Source organism: Temnothorax nylanderi, unplaced genomic scaffold (genome assembly GCF_030848795.1).
Source record: "Temnothorax nylanderi isolate EJ_2023f unplaced genomic scaffold, tnyl_v1.0 TNYL_tig0289_pilon, whole genome shotgun sequence".
NCBI lineage: Eukaryota > Metazoa > Arthropoda > Insecta > Hymenoptera > Formicidae > Temnothorax > Temnothorax nylanderi.
Window position 1 is genome coordinate 188,827 of NW_027249351.1, and position 14,587 is coordinate 203,413.

Below are 14,587 nucleotides of genomic sequence, written 5' to 3' on the forward strand. Positions count from 1 at the left end.
GAGGTCATACCTCAATTTGACAGATCCAAATAGAGAAAGTGATAAAACAAGAGTGAGTGTATATAATCATAGCAAATGGATTGTTATCATATGGATTTGAAATAAAAGGTTAAGAACGGTAAAAGTCACTAAGTTTATAATTCTGAAAATATCAACCTTTTTACGGGGATCCTAAACCCGTCTGTATTACCGACTAAATTTTATATCTGTCCTTGTATAGACAAGGAGATAGACAAGAATAGACAAAGTTTTAAATAAAAGTTATAAATTACAGGCGGTTTTAAGATCCCCTTAATAACAACATTCGAAAAACAAAATAACTAAGTTTTTTGGGTTTGTTTGTTTGAATTTAGCTCACGCGTACAGTTTGCTTCAAACTCTCACTCACCTATACCATGGTATCAAAACATTCATCGTTACATCCAAACCTCCAAAATTTTTCCTTTTTTCACTCTTTCCACCAACTCATCGAGACAGATGAAAAAGCAATAACCTTTTTAAAAGAAATAGGACTTCTTCCGCAGAAATTGTCAACACCTCCAGAATGTTGCAATTTACCAATGAAAGTGGAAACAAATAAAGAGAAGAAATTAGGATGGATATGGCGGTGTTCATCAAAAAGACCAAAAAAGAAAGGTACAAAATATTGCACAGCGACTGAAAACCCATGCACTGGCACTTTTTTTGATGGGACAAACTGTCGCATCAAGATCCGCGAAGTTCTCGCCATTATCATCTGCTTCGTAGCCAAAATGAAGGTCTCCGAATTATATCATCATTTACAGCAATGGCGTCAGTCCAAAGGTGAAAATAAGCTCAGCAGGTCAACCGTAATCGACTACTGCAGTTATTGTCGAGAAATAGCCGAAGTAATCACCTCTCACACTAACATCCTTCTTGGTGGCAAAGAAAAAACAGTCCAGATTGACGAAACGTTTCTAACAAAACGTAAATATCATCGCGGAAAAATTACAGAGCAAATGACTATCACAGTTCTGGGACTCTACTGTAAAGAAGACAAGATTGGACTTTTCTTCAAAGTCAACTCGTAAAGCAATGCGGACTTATGGCCATACATAAAAAAATTTGTAGCAAAAGATACGACATATCTTTGTTCTGACAGCGCCAAACAATACATTGGCATAGAAAAATTATTCAATGAAAACACCGTTCATTTGACCACCAATCACAAAATAGGTGAATATGTCAGCAAAGAAAATCCAAACAACACCATCAACGCTCTGGAAAATCAAAATAAACTATTAAAGCAGTCCATATTATGCCGCAAAACACCCATGACGTCATGACGTCATGACGTCATTAATAGCCTGCTGCTAGGTTAGAAATCTGCTGGCGATACTGAAGCGCGAGAGGTGAGGCAGCGTCAGTAAAAGCAGACGACAGAGGCATTTGGCGCGAAAATGACGCAAAGATAAACGATCGACGAACAAGTGAACGTGAAAGCAAATGTAGACTAATGAAGAAATAAAGAAGAAAGTAAACTGTAGGAGTGCAGTTAATTATTTTTATTAGTATTATAGTAATTATAAAAAATATTAATTTTCTATTATGTCAGAAAGTATGATAGAATTACATCTTCAGAGTTCAGAAGGTGAAAATGTAATAGCATTTGTAACTGCTGAAGATGCTGCAAGAGTAGTAAATGGTAAGTGAAAGTGATAGTGATATTTCCCTCGAAATCTCATATATTTACCAAAAAATTAACTCTTAATTAAGCATATCTATCAAAGTTTCTTGCTTTATTCTGGAAGAATTTTGATTTCCCATAAATATTAAATGTATATATGTGTCTATATGAATCTTATTTTTATACAGATCCCAAGTTTGCTAAACGTGTAGCAAATGCTGCATTAAGAAGAACACATGACACTTTCCAGACCCAAGTGATCTCTGATAATATAAGCGAAGAGGAAGAAAGGCAAGAGGAGGAAACAGAGGGAGATGATGAATCAACCAAAGAAAATACGTACTTTTGAAGATCTTTGATCAGGCATAGATGGTATAAATCTGTGTTGTTTGTGATCTCTTCATAGTATTAATATCTTTTCTCAAAGTATTTTATTTTGTTTTTGGTCCTCTTAGGTGGAGCGAAGTGGAACTCAGCAGCGACTTTACTGCTGTTGCACGAATATAGTGAGAAAGAAAGTCTTTTTAAGTCTGGGAAGAGGGCCCACAGATTTTATTGGGAAGAAATTGCCAAAATAATGAGATCAAAGGGATATACATTCTCTTGGGGACAGATTTCTTCAAAAATGGACAGCCTGAAGAGGAGGTGTAGTGTATGCGAGTAGCATCTCTGTAACTGTTTGTAAGTTACGGAAGTAACTCTCAGGGTCATATGTGTGAGTTTACGCGCGTGGCAACAGCGTGCGTGCGGGCGAGCGACACTCACTCTCGCTGGAACTACCGAGCCATTCACACGGCGTACTCGAGTCCCTGTACATTCCATCGCTTCTTACAATATACTTTCTGTTGATGTTATACTGTGTGTTCTTGTTAACTGTTCCCCTTTTCTCCTACCTCACAAACATAACAACTGGCGACGAGGAAAATCGGAAAACGCGGTTGAAAAACAAGTGTAGGGGAAGTGTGTGTAAAACGGCCCCGCCGAGTAAAACGGCCTCCCCCTAGTTTCTCAGAAATACACAGTCCTGCCGTCTGGCGACTCAGTAGGTTAGGTTGCTCACATGTCACAGACGTGCCTCGTGCATTTTGGCATCAATAACAAACTTTGTACGGACGCAAAATGCAATTTTGCGCAATTTTCCTACTTTCGTTACGTCTGATCTAAAGTAAGTCCAAGCTTTATTAAGTGTTCTTCTCTTTCCCATGCGATGTTCCTAGTCGCTTATATTTTTTTAAATATCTGTAGTGATCCTGTAAGCCGAATATTTTCAGAAATTTTTTATTTAAGGTTAAGTAAACATTTTGTTTAGACTTTGTTGATACAGTTGCAATTGTGGGTAAAACGGCCAAGCTGTAGTAAAGATAAAGAGAACGACGTCGAATGTCTATTTTGTGGAGAAAATTTCATAAATTCAGTAAGTGGAGAGAAATGGGTTTAGTGCATCTTCTGTAGAAAATGGTTGCATGAGGAGTGCGCCAACACAGAAACAGAAAATGTTATCTGTGATTTTTGCAAGTAAAAAGTAAATATTTACCTATCAAATTACGTCTAAATTTATTTTAAAGTAAGCCTACCTTTTTGTAGTTTAGATCACAATATATAAAATAAGTATATCACAAAGACATATAAAATAGAAATAAAATTATATACCGGGGCCGTTTTACCCATAGGGTGTGGGTAAAACGGCCAAAATGCATGTCTGCAGTTTTTTGTTTGCTACTAATTTTGAAAATTTAGGGGATGCTTATATTCAACTTTTTCAATTAACAAAGATGTCAATGAAAACTTCTGACGGTATTTTGAATCCAAATATGGTTTCCTTTAGAAGTAAAATCAATTTATTCCTTAAGGGGGCCGTTTTACACACACTTCCCCTACTATAGTGTAAAAATACAGGAAAACACTATAGTGGACGTACAGATGTTCAGTTGGATTTACGAACTAAAGAAGGAGCAAGTTATTCAAGAATTGAAAAAAAGAAATATTGCTCACGACGTAAATCAGAAACTAGATGAATTAAGAAAAGTACTAAGAAACGCAGTAAAAGTAGAGGTCGAGGAAAGTGAGGAAAAACGAGAACAAGAAAACGAGGAAACTCAAGAAGAAGGAGAGAGCTTCGAGAGTGCGACAGACGAGAGTGAAGACAATCACAGTGATAGTGAAGAATCCACTATGACAAACGAAGCGACAAATTGGAATTTTGTCTCGAGAAAGGTGATTGGAATACGTTCATAGAACGTCTGGAAATCTATTTCGCAGCCAAGGACGTAGCAGAGGAAAAAAGGGCATCAGTATTGCTAACGAGATTAGACGACGAGGCGTACAAACTGATACGTAATTTGTGCGCGCCAACAAAACCGATAGAAAAAACTTACGAAGAGTTGAAAAAGTTATTCGGCGACCAGTTAAATCCGCCGCCATCGGAAGTCATGGAAAGATATAACTTTCATCAAGCTAGACAAGAGCTTACAGAAACAGTGGCAAGCTTTGCAGCAAGATTAAAAAAACTGGCATTAAATTGTAACTTTGAAGATGCGATGATCTCGCTCCGAGACCAGTTCGTGTGTGGTATACGAGACTACGACACTAAAGTGGAACTATTCAAGATTACTAAGTTAACGTTTGATGAAGCTTTGAAGGACGCGTTGGCTCGCGAAAGTGCTGTAAAGAACGCAGAAAAGTCAGCGAAATCGCCGGATAAAGGACAAGGTAACGAACAAATGTTTAAATTGAATCGCTCGAAAAGCAAGGCGTTCAATAAACAGGACAGGAAGAATGTCAAGGACAAGCACACGAATACCCAGCAAACGAATAGACATGAAGAGCAGCGGAATTTCTTGTGTTATTTCCACCACAGCAAGAACCACAAGGCATCGGATTGTAAGCATCGCTACAAGGAATGTAATATTTGTCATCGCAGAGGGCACCTTTCGAATGTATGCAGAGAAAAGGACAGCAAGGCGATCAAATACATGGAGCTAGATACGTCAATGAAGACAGAAGACGAAAGCAAACGTTCAAGCGGTAATGACGATTTTTTCTCATTGCGTGAAAGTAGAAATTATCATTTTCGTAACTCTAGTAATACGCGTAATTTAATTGTAGCAGAGCCTGCATTTTTGCAATTAAAAGTAAACGGAAGAATAATTAATTTTGAAATTGATACTGGAACGTACGAAACAGTAATTTCTTAGAAAATTAAAGACGAAATTTTTGCGGACGAAGTATTAGTTAATCGACATAAACATTTATTTTGTTATGACGATCATGCTATAAAACCATTGAGAATGCTAGATAAATTACACGTATCGTTTAATAACGACAAGTATAAATTGGACTGTTTTGTTTTCGAAGGCACGGGACCACCGTTGATTGGTAGACGTTGGTTAAAAATTTTAGGCTTGTGGCCGCTTAAAGATTTTTCAAATAAAATTTTAAAATTAAATTCAGTTGAGGAATACTAAACGAGTTTAGTGTCTTGTTCGGAAAATCCCCGGGATGTTTCAACAAGGGATATTTACAAATACACTTAAAGGACGGCGCGAAGCCCGTTGCCTTGAAAGCAAGACATGTGCCATATGCGATGGAAACGCTTATCGAAAATGAAATCGATAGGTTAAAAAAATTAAATCATTTAATTCCGGTTGAAGTAAGTGAATGGGCAACCCCCATAGTACCGATTGTGAAAAAAGACGGGTCAATACGGATATGTGGCGATTTTAAGTTAACTTTGAATCCTCATATAATCATAAATAAAAAACCGCTACCAAAAATCGAGGACGTGTTCGCGGCAATGCAAGGAGGCGACAAATTTACAGAATTAGACATGCCTTACGCGTACATGCAAGTTCCCGTTGAAAAAGATAGTCAAAAGTACTTGACGATTACGACGCACCAAGGACTGCTTACATATACAAAAATGCCAAAAGGCGTATCGACGTGTCCGGGTGAATTTCAAGAAATAATGGATTCAATATTACAAGGGATTCCGAACGTAATCGCGTACCTGGATAACATTTATATAACTGGCCGAAACGATAAAGAACATTTAAATAATTTAAGAGAAGTTTGCAAACGGATGGAACAACACGGTTTAAGAATCAATAAAGAAAAATGTAAATTTATGCAAGGTAAAATTGACCTCCTTGGGCACGTAATCGACCAGAACGGCTTACACAAGTCTTATACGAAGGTTAAAGCGATGTTAGAAGCGCCGCGCCCGGAAAATAAAAGACAATTATAATCGTTTTTGGGTTTGATTAATTTCTATGCGAAATTTTTGCAAAATCGTGCAGAAAAATTAAGTGCGTTGTACGAATGCGCAAGTAAAGAAAAATATACGTGGACGGATAAGTGTGAAAATGCGTTTAAATGGGTCAAAAGAGAATTGGTTTCTCCAACCATTCTGGCCCATTACGATCCAAATGTTGAATTAATTTTAGCTTGCGATGCGTCGGATTATGGTCTGTCGGCTATCCTCTATCACAAGTATAAAGATGGGCTGGAGCGCCCAATCGCATTTGCATAAAAAAAGATCCCTGCTAAAGAGAGTAGCAGAGCAATAATAGATAAAGAAGCAGCTGCTATAGTATTCGGTTTCAAACGATTTTATGATTATATTTTTGGTAGAGAGATTACGCTGCGCACGGACCATAAGCCGCTGCAATACATATTCGGACCGAAAGCAGGTATTCCGCTGACCGCAGCTAATCGACTGCAAAGATGGTCTTATTTTTTATCAGGCTTTAGATATAACATTGAATATATTAAATCTGAGCAAAATGGTAATTGCGATGCGCTATCACGGTTACCGATAGAGGACGAAATGGACGTTTTCAATTCCGACTTCACACCATTGTATTATATAAAAGAAGGCATTTCGGTCCTAGATTATAAGGCAGTCGCGTCTGAAGTTGAAAAAAATGAATTATTAAAGAAAATAAAAAACTATATGATTATCGGATGGCCAGCGAACACAAACGTGTTATCTCGAGCTGAAAGAAATTTTTATAATAAACGAGTTGATCTATCATTAGATGACGGTTGTTTATTATGGAGTTACCGACTAATTATTCCAGAGTCGTTAAAAGCAGACGTGTTACGTATGTATAAGCCTTAAATGTATGGGAGCCAATGAGCGTGAGATGGCGTTGCTATAGCAACGGAAGTTAGCATTAACACACGAGACAGCGAGCAGTGAACACGCGAATAAAGAACAAGTATTCAATTACGTGAAGCGGTGTTAATGAGTTATCCCGGCCATCCCAAGTATAACATTGGCGACGAGGAAAAACTGATCAAGACGACGTCATGGCAGGCGAGTCGAGTATTGCAGCGTTTAATCCGAACGAGGACCAACACGGCATATATCCGAGATGGGAGAGATGGCTCAGAGGCTTCGAGCTTTTTCTGCTGAGTAAGAACGTAACCGAGACGAAGGAAAAAAGCCATGCTTTTACATTATGGCGGGATGGATCTACAAGACATATTCTACGCTATTCCAGACTGCGACGTGGTGACAGGAAATGAGGATCCGTACGACAAGACAAAGAAGGTGCTAACGGATTACTTCAGGCCGAAATTGAACACAACGTACGAGCGACATCTTTTTAGAAACATGGCGCAGAAAGAAGACGAAACGGTCGGTCAATTTGTAACACGTTTGCGTCAGCAAGTAAAGTATTGCAGATTCGCTTCTATGGACACAGAAATTTGCGATCAAATTATCGAGAAAGGTTGTTCAGTGGAAGTGAGAAAGCGTATACTAGAAAAAGGTGACATCGAGCTAAAAGAGGCGATGGAGATTGCACAGGCGTTCGAGACGGCATCGGTTCAAACAAAAGCCATAGGAAATAATGTGGTAGCACGGATTACGACGAAGAGGGAGAACGTACGAGGAAAATCAGACAGTTCCGGTTCCAGTGGTATCAAGTGCTATAGATGTGGCTATTGAGGACATGTACAATCAGACGAGAGGTGTCCGGCCAGAAACAAGGAGTGTACGAAGTGCAGTAAAAAGGGTCACTTTGCAGCGATGTGCAAAACGAATCGAGATCGAGCAGAGAAACATGGCGACGGTCCGGCTAGGGACAAGAAGGAAGCCAAGACGAACAGCAGCGCCAACAAGGAGGGAAGAAAGTCAACTACGGTGAAGCAGCTAGATGGCGGCGACGCCGCGCCGCGGACAGAGACGACGACGAATATGCGTTCGCCTTAAGAGATAAGATATGTGTATTAGAACACGGAGAGGTAATATCAGCGAGTGTAGGGGGAATAGAAATCGATCTTTTAGTTGATTCGGGATCTCGATGTAATATTATGGACGAAAATACATGGAAATCGTTAAAGTCAAAAGGAATAAAGTGTATATCGCGTAAGGTTAATAAGACCGCATTTCCATACGGGAAGGTTAATAAGACGGATTAGAGATTTTCGGTGAATTCGATTGCGAGATAAAGATAGGTAATAAAATTGCACGGGCAGTTTTTAAAGTATTTCGAGGTGAAGGACAACCGCTCTTAGGTATTCAAACGGCAAAAAAGTTAAGTATTTTAGATGTCGGAGTACACTTGCAAATTAATCAGATCGAGAACATTAAATGTGAGGTTAAGCTAGATAATAAACTCTTCGAGGGTATAGGGAAATTGAAAGATTTTCAGCTTAAAATTCCGATAAACAGTTCGGTGAAACCAGTTGCGCAACTGAAAAGAAGATTGCCTTATAAAATGCGTGATTTAGTCAAACAGGAGATAGAGAAACTGTTACATGAGGATATTATCGAAAGAGTAAAAGGGCCGACGCCCTGGGTATCTCCAATAGTACCGATAGTTAAAAGGTCGGGGGAAATACGTCTTTGTATAGATTTACGGGAAGTAAATGAGGCAATAACTCGTCAACGAAGCCCATTACCTGTATTTGTAGAATTACTTGATAAAGTAAGAGGCGCGAAGTGTTTTTCAAAATTAGATATTTGGGGAGCGTTTAACCAAATTGAGCTTGATGAAGATACGCGAAGTATTACTACGTTTAGTACGGATTGTGGTCTATTTAGATCTAAGAGGTTAGTTTTCGGTTTAAACTGTGCGCCAGAAATTTTTCAAGAGACATTGGAAGAGATTTTACGAGATCTTGAGGGTGTAATAAATAGCGCAGACGATATTGTAGTTTATGGAAAGAATTTAGAAGATCATAATCGGAAACTTCAGAAAGTACTTGATAGACTCTTAGAGAAGGGTTTGACACTTAATAAAAATAAATGTGTTTTCGCGGTTAAGGAGATTGAATTTTTGGGGTTCATAGTAAACGGGTCAAGGTTACCGATTAATGCGATCGAAAGTCGAGTCAGTACAGAACTTCAGAGAACCCGAAACGCCAGAAGAAGTTAGAAGTTTCTTGGGATTGGTCAATTTTTGCGCAGCATTTATTCCAAATATGGCGACAATTAGCGAACCTTTAAGAAAGCTTACACGAAAGAGTGAACCGTTCGTGTGGGGTGAACCACAGAAAAATGCATTTCAGATGCTGAAAGATAAGCTGACGGATTCAGAGACGCTAGGTATTTATAATCCGGATGCAAGAACTAGAGTAGTTGCGGATGCTAGCCCGGTAGGCATAGGTTGTGTTTTAGCACAGGAACAAGATCGACAATGGCGAATCATAAGCTTTGCGAGTCGAAGTCTAACCGACTATGAGAGAAGATATTCACAGACGGAAAAGGAAGCTTTAGCACTTGTCTATGCGTGTGAAAGATTTAAAAATTGGCTTTTTGGTATTAAGTTTGAATTGGTCACAGACCATAAAGCCTTAGAATGTATATTTACACCAAGATCAAAGCCATGCAGTCGCATAGAGAGGTGGGTGCTAAGACTTCAAATGTTTAAATACAAAGTGATATACGAAAACGGAAAGAGTAATATTGCAGATCCGTTATCTTGATTATTAAAAATAGGTAATAACGAGGAGGAGAAAAGTAAGTGTGAGGATGAATTGTTTATCGCGTGGGTTGCAAAAGAGAGTGTGCCGAGAGCAACGTCTATCGAAAAAGTGGAAGTAAAATCGCGCGAAGATTCGTGGTTAGGTGAAGTTAGGCAAGCGATTGCTACAGGAAACTGGGAATCGTTATCCAGTACGCGGATAAAAGCAATTAAAGACGAATTTTGTGTATATAATAATGTTGTGTTACGGGGAACGAGAATTGTCGTACCCGAAAAGCTAAAGAAGCGAGTATTATTAATAGCGCATGAGGGACATCCTGGTATTGTTGCGATGAAGGATAGATTAAGGAGTAAAGTTTGGTGGGCAGGAATTGATAAAGACGCGGAAAACTTTGTAAAAACGTGCGAGAGCTGCCAAATAGTGCAAAAGACAGCCAATATCTCACCGTTGAAACCAAACGCGCTGCCAGATAGTTCGTGGGAGTGTTTAGCGATGGATCTCCTTGGGCCTTTGCCTTCCGGAGATTTCATATTCGTGATTATCAATTATTATAGTAAGTTCTACGAAATAGAGATAATGCAATTAATTACGTCGACAGCAATTATTAATAGATTGAAACATATATTCGCGAGATATGGTTATCCAAACAGGTTAATATCTGATAACGGGAAACAATTAGTGAGCGAAGAAATGCGGGAATACACGTCTAGGTGTGGTATTAAACTTATTCATGTAGCGCCGTACTGGCCCCAAGCGAATGGGGAAGTCGAAAGACAAAATCGCAGTCTTCTTAAACGCATAAAGATTGCACAGCTCGAACGAAAAGACTAGAAACAAGAGATATTAGACTATCTACTTATGTATCGCTCATCTCCACAAGTATCGACAGGGGTTTCGCCAGCAGAACTAATGTTCGGTCGAAAGATAAAAACTAAAATGCCAGAATTGCGAGGTATCAGAAATAATCTAGATGAAACTATTACAGATAGGGATGCGTGGAAAAAGCTTAAAAGTAAAGAGCGATATGATTTGCGAAACAACGTAAAAGAAAGTGAGTTGAAATTAGGTGATACTGTTCTACTAAAAACGATAAAGCGGGATAAATTAAGTCCGGAGTCTGAAAGCGTTAAGTATGAGGTAGTTGATCGAGCTGGTGATAATGTAACGATTAAAAATGCGGATGGAAAAATGTTTAAACGAAATGTAGCGCATGTCGAGAAGTTTAATCGTGCAGGGCCTAGCGAATCCGACGATGATGTTGAAATAATATCGGAGCAAAATGTCAAAGTAAAAACCGAATCGGAGTCGCAGGATGATTCTGTCGTTGCAACGAAGTCAGAACCAAGTGCTGATCTTAATGTAACGCAAAGTAGGCCTGTACGAGATAGAAAGTTACCGAATCGCTTAAAGGATTATGTACTAGAATAGGTCTCAAGCAAGGTGCAATTGTATTACTTATTACCAAAGATTTTTATACGCTGTGAGTCATGCAAATAATGTACAACGGTAATATAGATTGTAAGGTAAACGTTTATTCTGAGAAAAGGGAGGATGTTACGTATGTATAAGCCTTAAATGTATGGGAGCCAATGAGCGTGAGATGGCGTTGCTATAGCAACGGAAGTTAGCATTAACACACGAGACAGCGAGCAGTGAACACGCGAATAAAGAACAAGTATTCAATTACGTGAAGCGGTGTTAATGAGTTATCCCGGCCATCCCAAGTATAACAAGACGTATTAAATGAATTACATCAATCGCACTTAGGCATTGTTAAAATTAAAATGCTCGCAAGATCATACGTTTGGTGGCCGAACATAAATGCAGATATAGAGGCTTTGGTCAATACGTGTATGACCTGTCTCCAAGAACGAAAAGCACCACCGCGTGCACAACTAACTCCGTGGCCATGGCCTGATAAAGCATGGAGTAAAATACATCTAAATTTTCTAGGACCATTTTACGGTCATATGTTTTTAGTAGTCGTAGATGCACATTCCAAATGGCCGGAAATCATAGATTTCAAATCCGACACTACGGCTGATAAATTAATTAAGATGATGAATATTTTATTCGCTCGCCACGGGTTACCAACACACGTAGTGACGGATAACGGCAGACAGTTTATTAGCGAGAAATTTAAAAATTATTTACTAAAATTAGGTGTTAAGCAGTCATTCTCGCCCCCGTACCATCCAGCCACGAACGGCGCAGCCGAGAACTTCGTAGGCATATTTAAAGACAAAGTTAATAAAATTGTAAAAGGGGGAAGAGGGCTGGAAGAAGCGATAAACATCTTTCTGTTCGACTACAGGAGCATACCGCATTGTACAACAGGCAAAAGTCCTGCATTCTTAATGTTTAAGCGGGAGCTTCGCACACGTTTCAGTTTATTGCGTCCGAGCGCAGAACCCAATGTATTAAATAAACAGGCAGCGATGATTCTGAGTAGCAGTGGCTCCCGTAATCCATCGTTTGAGTTAGGTGACGTCACCGCATCAGCAAGGGCAAGCGCGTAAAGGCAAAAATTGTAAAGCGTTTGAGTCCGTCAACCTTCGAAGTCGAAGTTGCGCCTAACCAGGTCTGGAAACGGCATTGCGATCAGCTAATCGAATGTAAGGCTGAAAAGTTAGTTAAGCGATCATCTGAGCGCTTAAAACAGAAAGCGCTGAGAGACCAGCTAAAGCGGGAGGAGTTGTAGTGTATGCGAGTAGCATCTCTGTAACTGTTTATAAGTTACGGAAGTAACTCTCAGGGTCATATGTGTGAGTTTACGCGCGTGGCAACAGCGTGCGTGCGGGCGAGCGACATTCACTCTCGCTGGGACTACCGAGCCATTCACACGGCGTACTCGAGTCCCTGTACATTCCATCGCTTCTTACAATATACTTTCTGTTGATGTCATACTGTGTGTTCTTGTTAACTGTTCCCCTTTTCTCCTACCTCACGAACATAACAGGAGGTATAAAAAAATTAAGGATGCATCCAAACAAAGTGGCAACGGACGTATTCCTAACTGGGAATTTTATGAGGTAAAGAAGAAATGTTTTTATTACAAAACATGTATATAATTTGGAAATATTTATATACGAAAGTATATTTTGTCATATTTCAGACCATGGAGAAGATTTTTGGGCAACGCCCTTGGGTGGCTCCGTTGAGCACTGCTTTTAGCAGTGGGCCGAGCAACAATACTTCAGACTCTGTCTCATCATCAGCATCAGACACAGCGTCATGCACTTCTCAAGGAGGTAATATTTGTTAATTGCAGATACTTATCAAAGTATGTTATAATGTAATTACTAGACTTCGTGTTATATGCAATTTGTATATAATCTGAAGTCTACTAATTACATACTGTTTTTGTCTTGCAGACAAGAAAAAAAAGAGCAGGGCCGAGGAGCTCGCAGATGCTATCTATAGCAAAATTAAAAGTGACAGGGAGGAACATCATCTTAAAAAGTTGGAGGCAAAGGAGAAGTTGCATAGACTGTCTGAAGAGAGGAAAGAAATTCGACACAAAGAGAAGATGGCTATAAGAACTCAATTTTTACAGCTTCTGGATGCTCGTCTGAAGGTAATTGATGCTGCGGCAAAAACAACTATGGACTGTGATATAGAAAATACCCAATACCTTGGACCAAGCTCTTATAATTAGGACAGTACAACTGATAAGTGATTATTAGTTTTATTATTTTGTTAGTTTTTGATCTCCTTGTCTTTCCTAAGATTATCTTTAATTTTATGTCACTACGGCTCATTATCAACTACGGCTGCTTTCGACAAAACCAAAATGATCCAGGTTAAAATGTCCTTCGCTGTGATTAGTCAAATCTGAAATTTCATTGAATCTCATTGAAAATTTATTCAATGAAATTTCAGATTTGACTAATTACAGCGCAGGATCATTTTAATCTGGATCATTTTAATTTTTCGCGAACGCAGCCTAGATATTGCCTACAATTTTTAAGTTCCACCATAATGTGGAAATATTTTTTACCAAAGTACATGATATTATTATGCCAAATATATTTGTGCCAATATATTTTTTTTGTTTTTGACATTAATGGACAAGTCTTACATTTCATTCTATGAACTCATTTGTGTGATCTTAAACTATGTCACATGTTGTATTTGTGCATATTTTTTTTATTTGTTTATGTTATATCGAAGCCATTGATTCAGTTGTTTTTATTTCTTTTATGTTATGAAGAAATGTAATGCTTGTAGAAAAGGGAAATCTTTGAAGTCAAGTTTAGGTAAAAGTGTTATTATTATATAATTGTACAGATGGAGTCATTATTAATGCCTTCCTACCTTAAGAAAGTGCTAAAGTTTGATATTCAATAAATTATTTTTTATAAAAAATGAGTTTAATCAAATAATTTTTCTTATTGGATATCGGACTCGAGCGGCTATCTTCAAATGGAAAGACATTAATTGTACATACACATGTAATGACTTCATCAATCAGTATTACCAGTTTTAATTTTTTTTTCACTTGTGTCAAGCAACTTCTAAGTTTTCATTTATGTTATTATGTTGTTAATAGTTATTAACTCTTAAATGGATATTTAAATAAATTTTATTCCAACTTGTTATATACTATTTTGATATTATTCATAGTTTTAAAATTTTATTTTATTATTAAAATGTAAACTGAGATTTTCAAGGTTTATCTAAGGCTAAGACTTATTCTAAAATTGATATTATTATATAAGTTTTGATATTTATTATCCATCTTGTACATAATAATGATAAATTAATGTACGAGTGTTATTTGTAACTTAAGAAAGAAAAAGGAGGTATAAGAAATAAAATGTCATGTGAAAGATTATCCTATAAATTTCAATGTATTATTATTGCATAAAATGTATAAATATAAATATATAAAAATATAGAAAATTATAAAGTACAAACATAGAAGTATAAAGAAGTAACACATTACTTAGAAATTGAACCTCACGTAACTAATCTCAAATTATTCTTGTATTGGCGGAAGAG

At 37.9% G+C, this 14,587-nt stretch overlaps 1 protein-coding gene across 1 annotated transcript; it reads left to right on the forward strand.

Moving 5' to 3' along the window:
- Positions 1–2,107: 2,107 nt before the first annotated feature.
- LOC139780630 (uncharacterized) lies at positions 2,108–13,379 on the forward strand. Its single transcript, XM_071719352.1, has 4 exons — positions 2,108–2,293; positions 12,546–12,615; positions 12,699–12,834; positions 12,958–13,379. Exons 1-4 carry the CDS (start codon positions 2,226–2,228, stop codon positions 13,239–13,241), a joined length of 558 nt encoding a protein of 185 aa, XP_071575453.1. The 5' UTR covers positions 2,108–2,225; the 3' UTR covers positions 13,242–13,379.
- Positions 13,380–14,587: the final 1,208 nt, after the last annotated feature.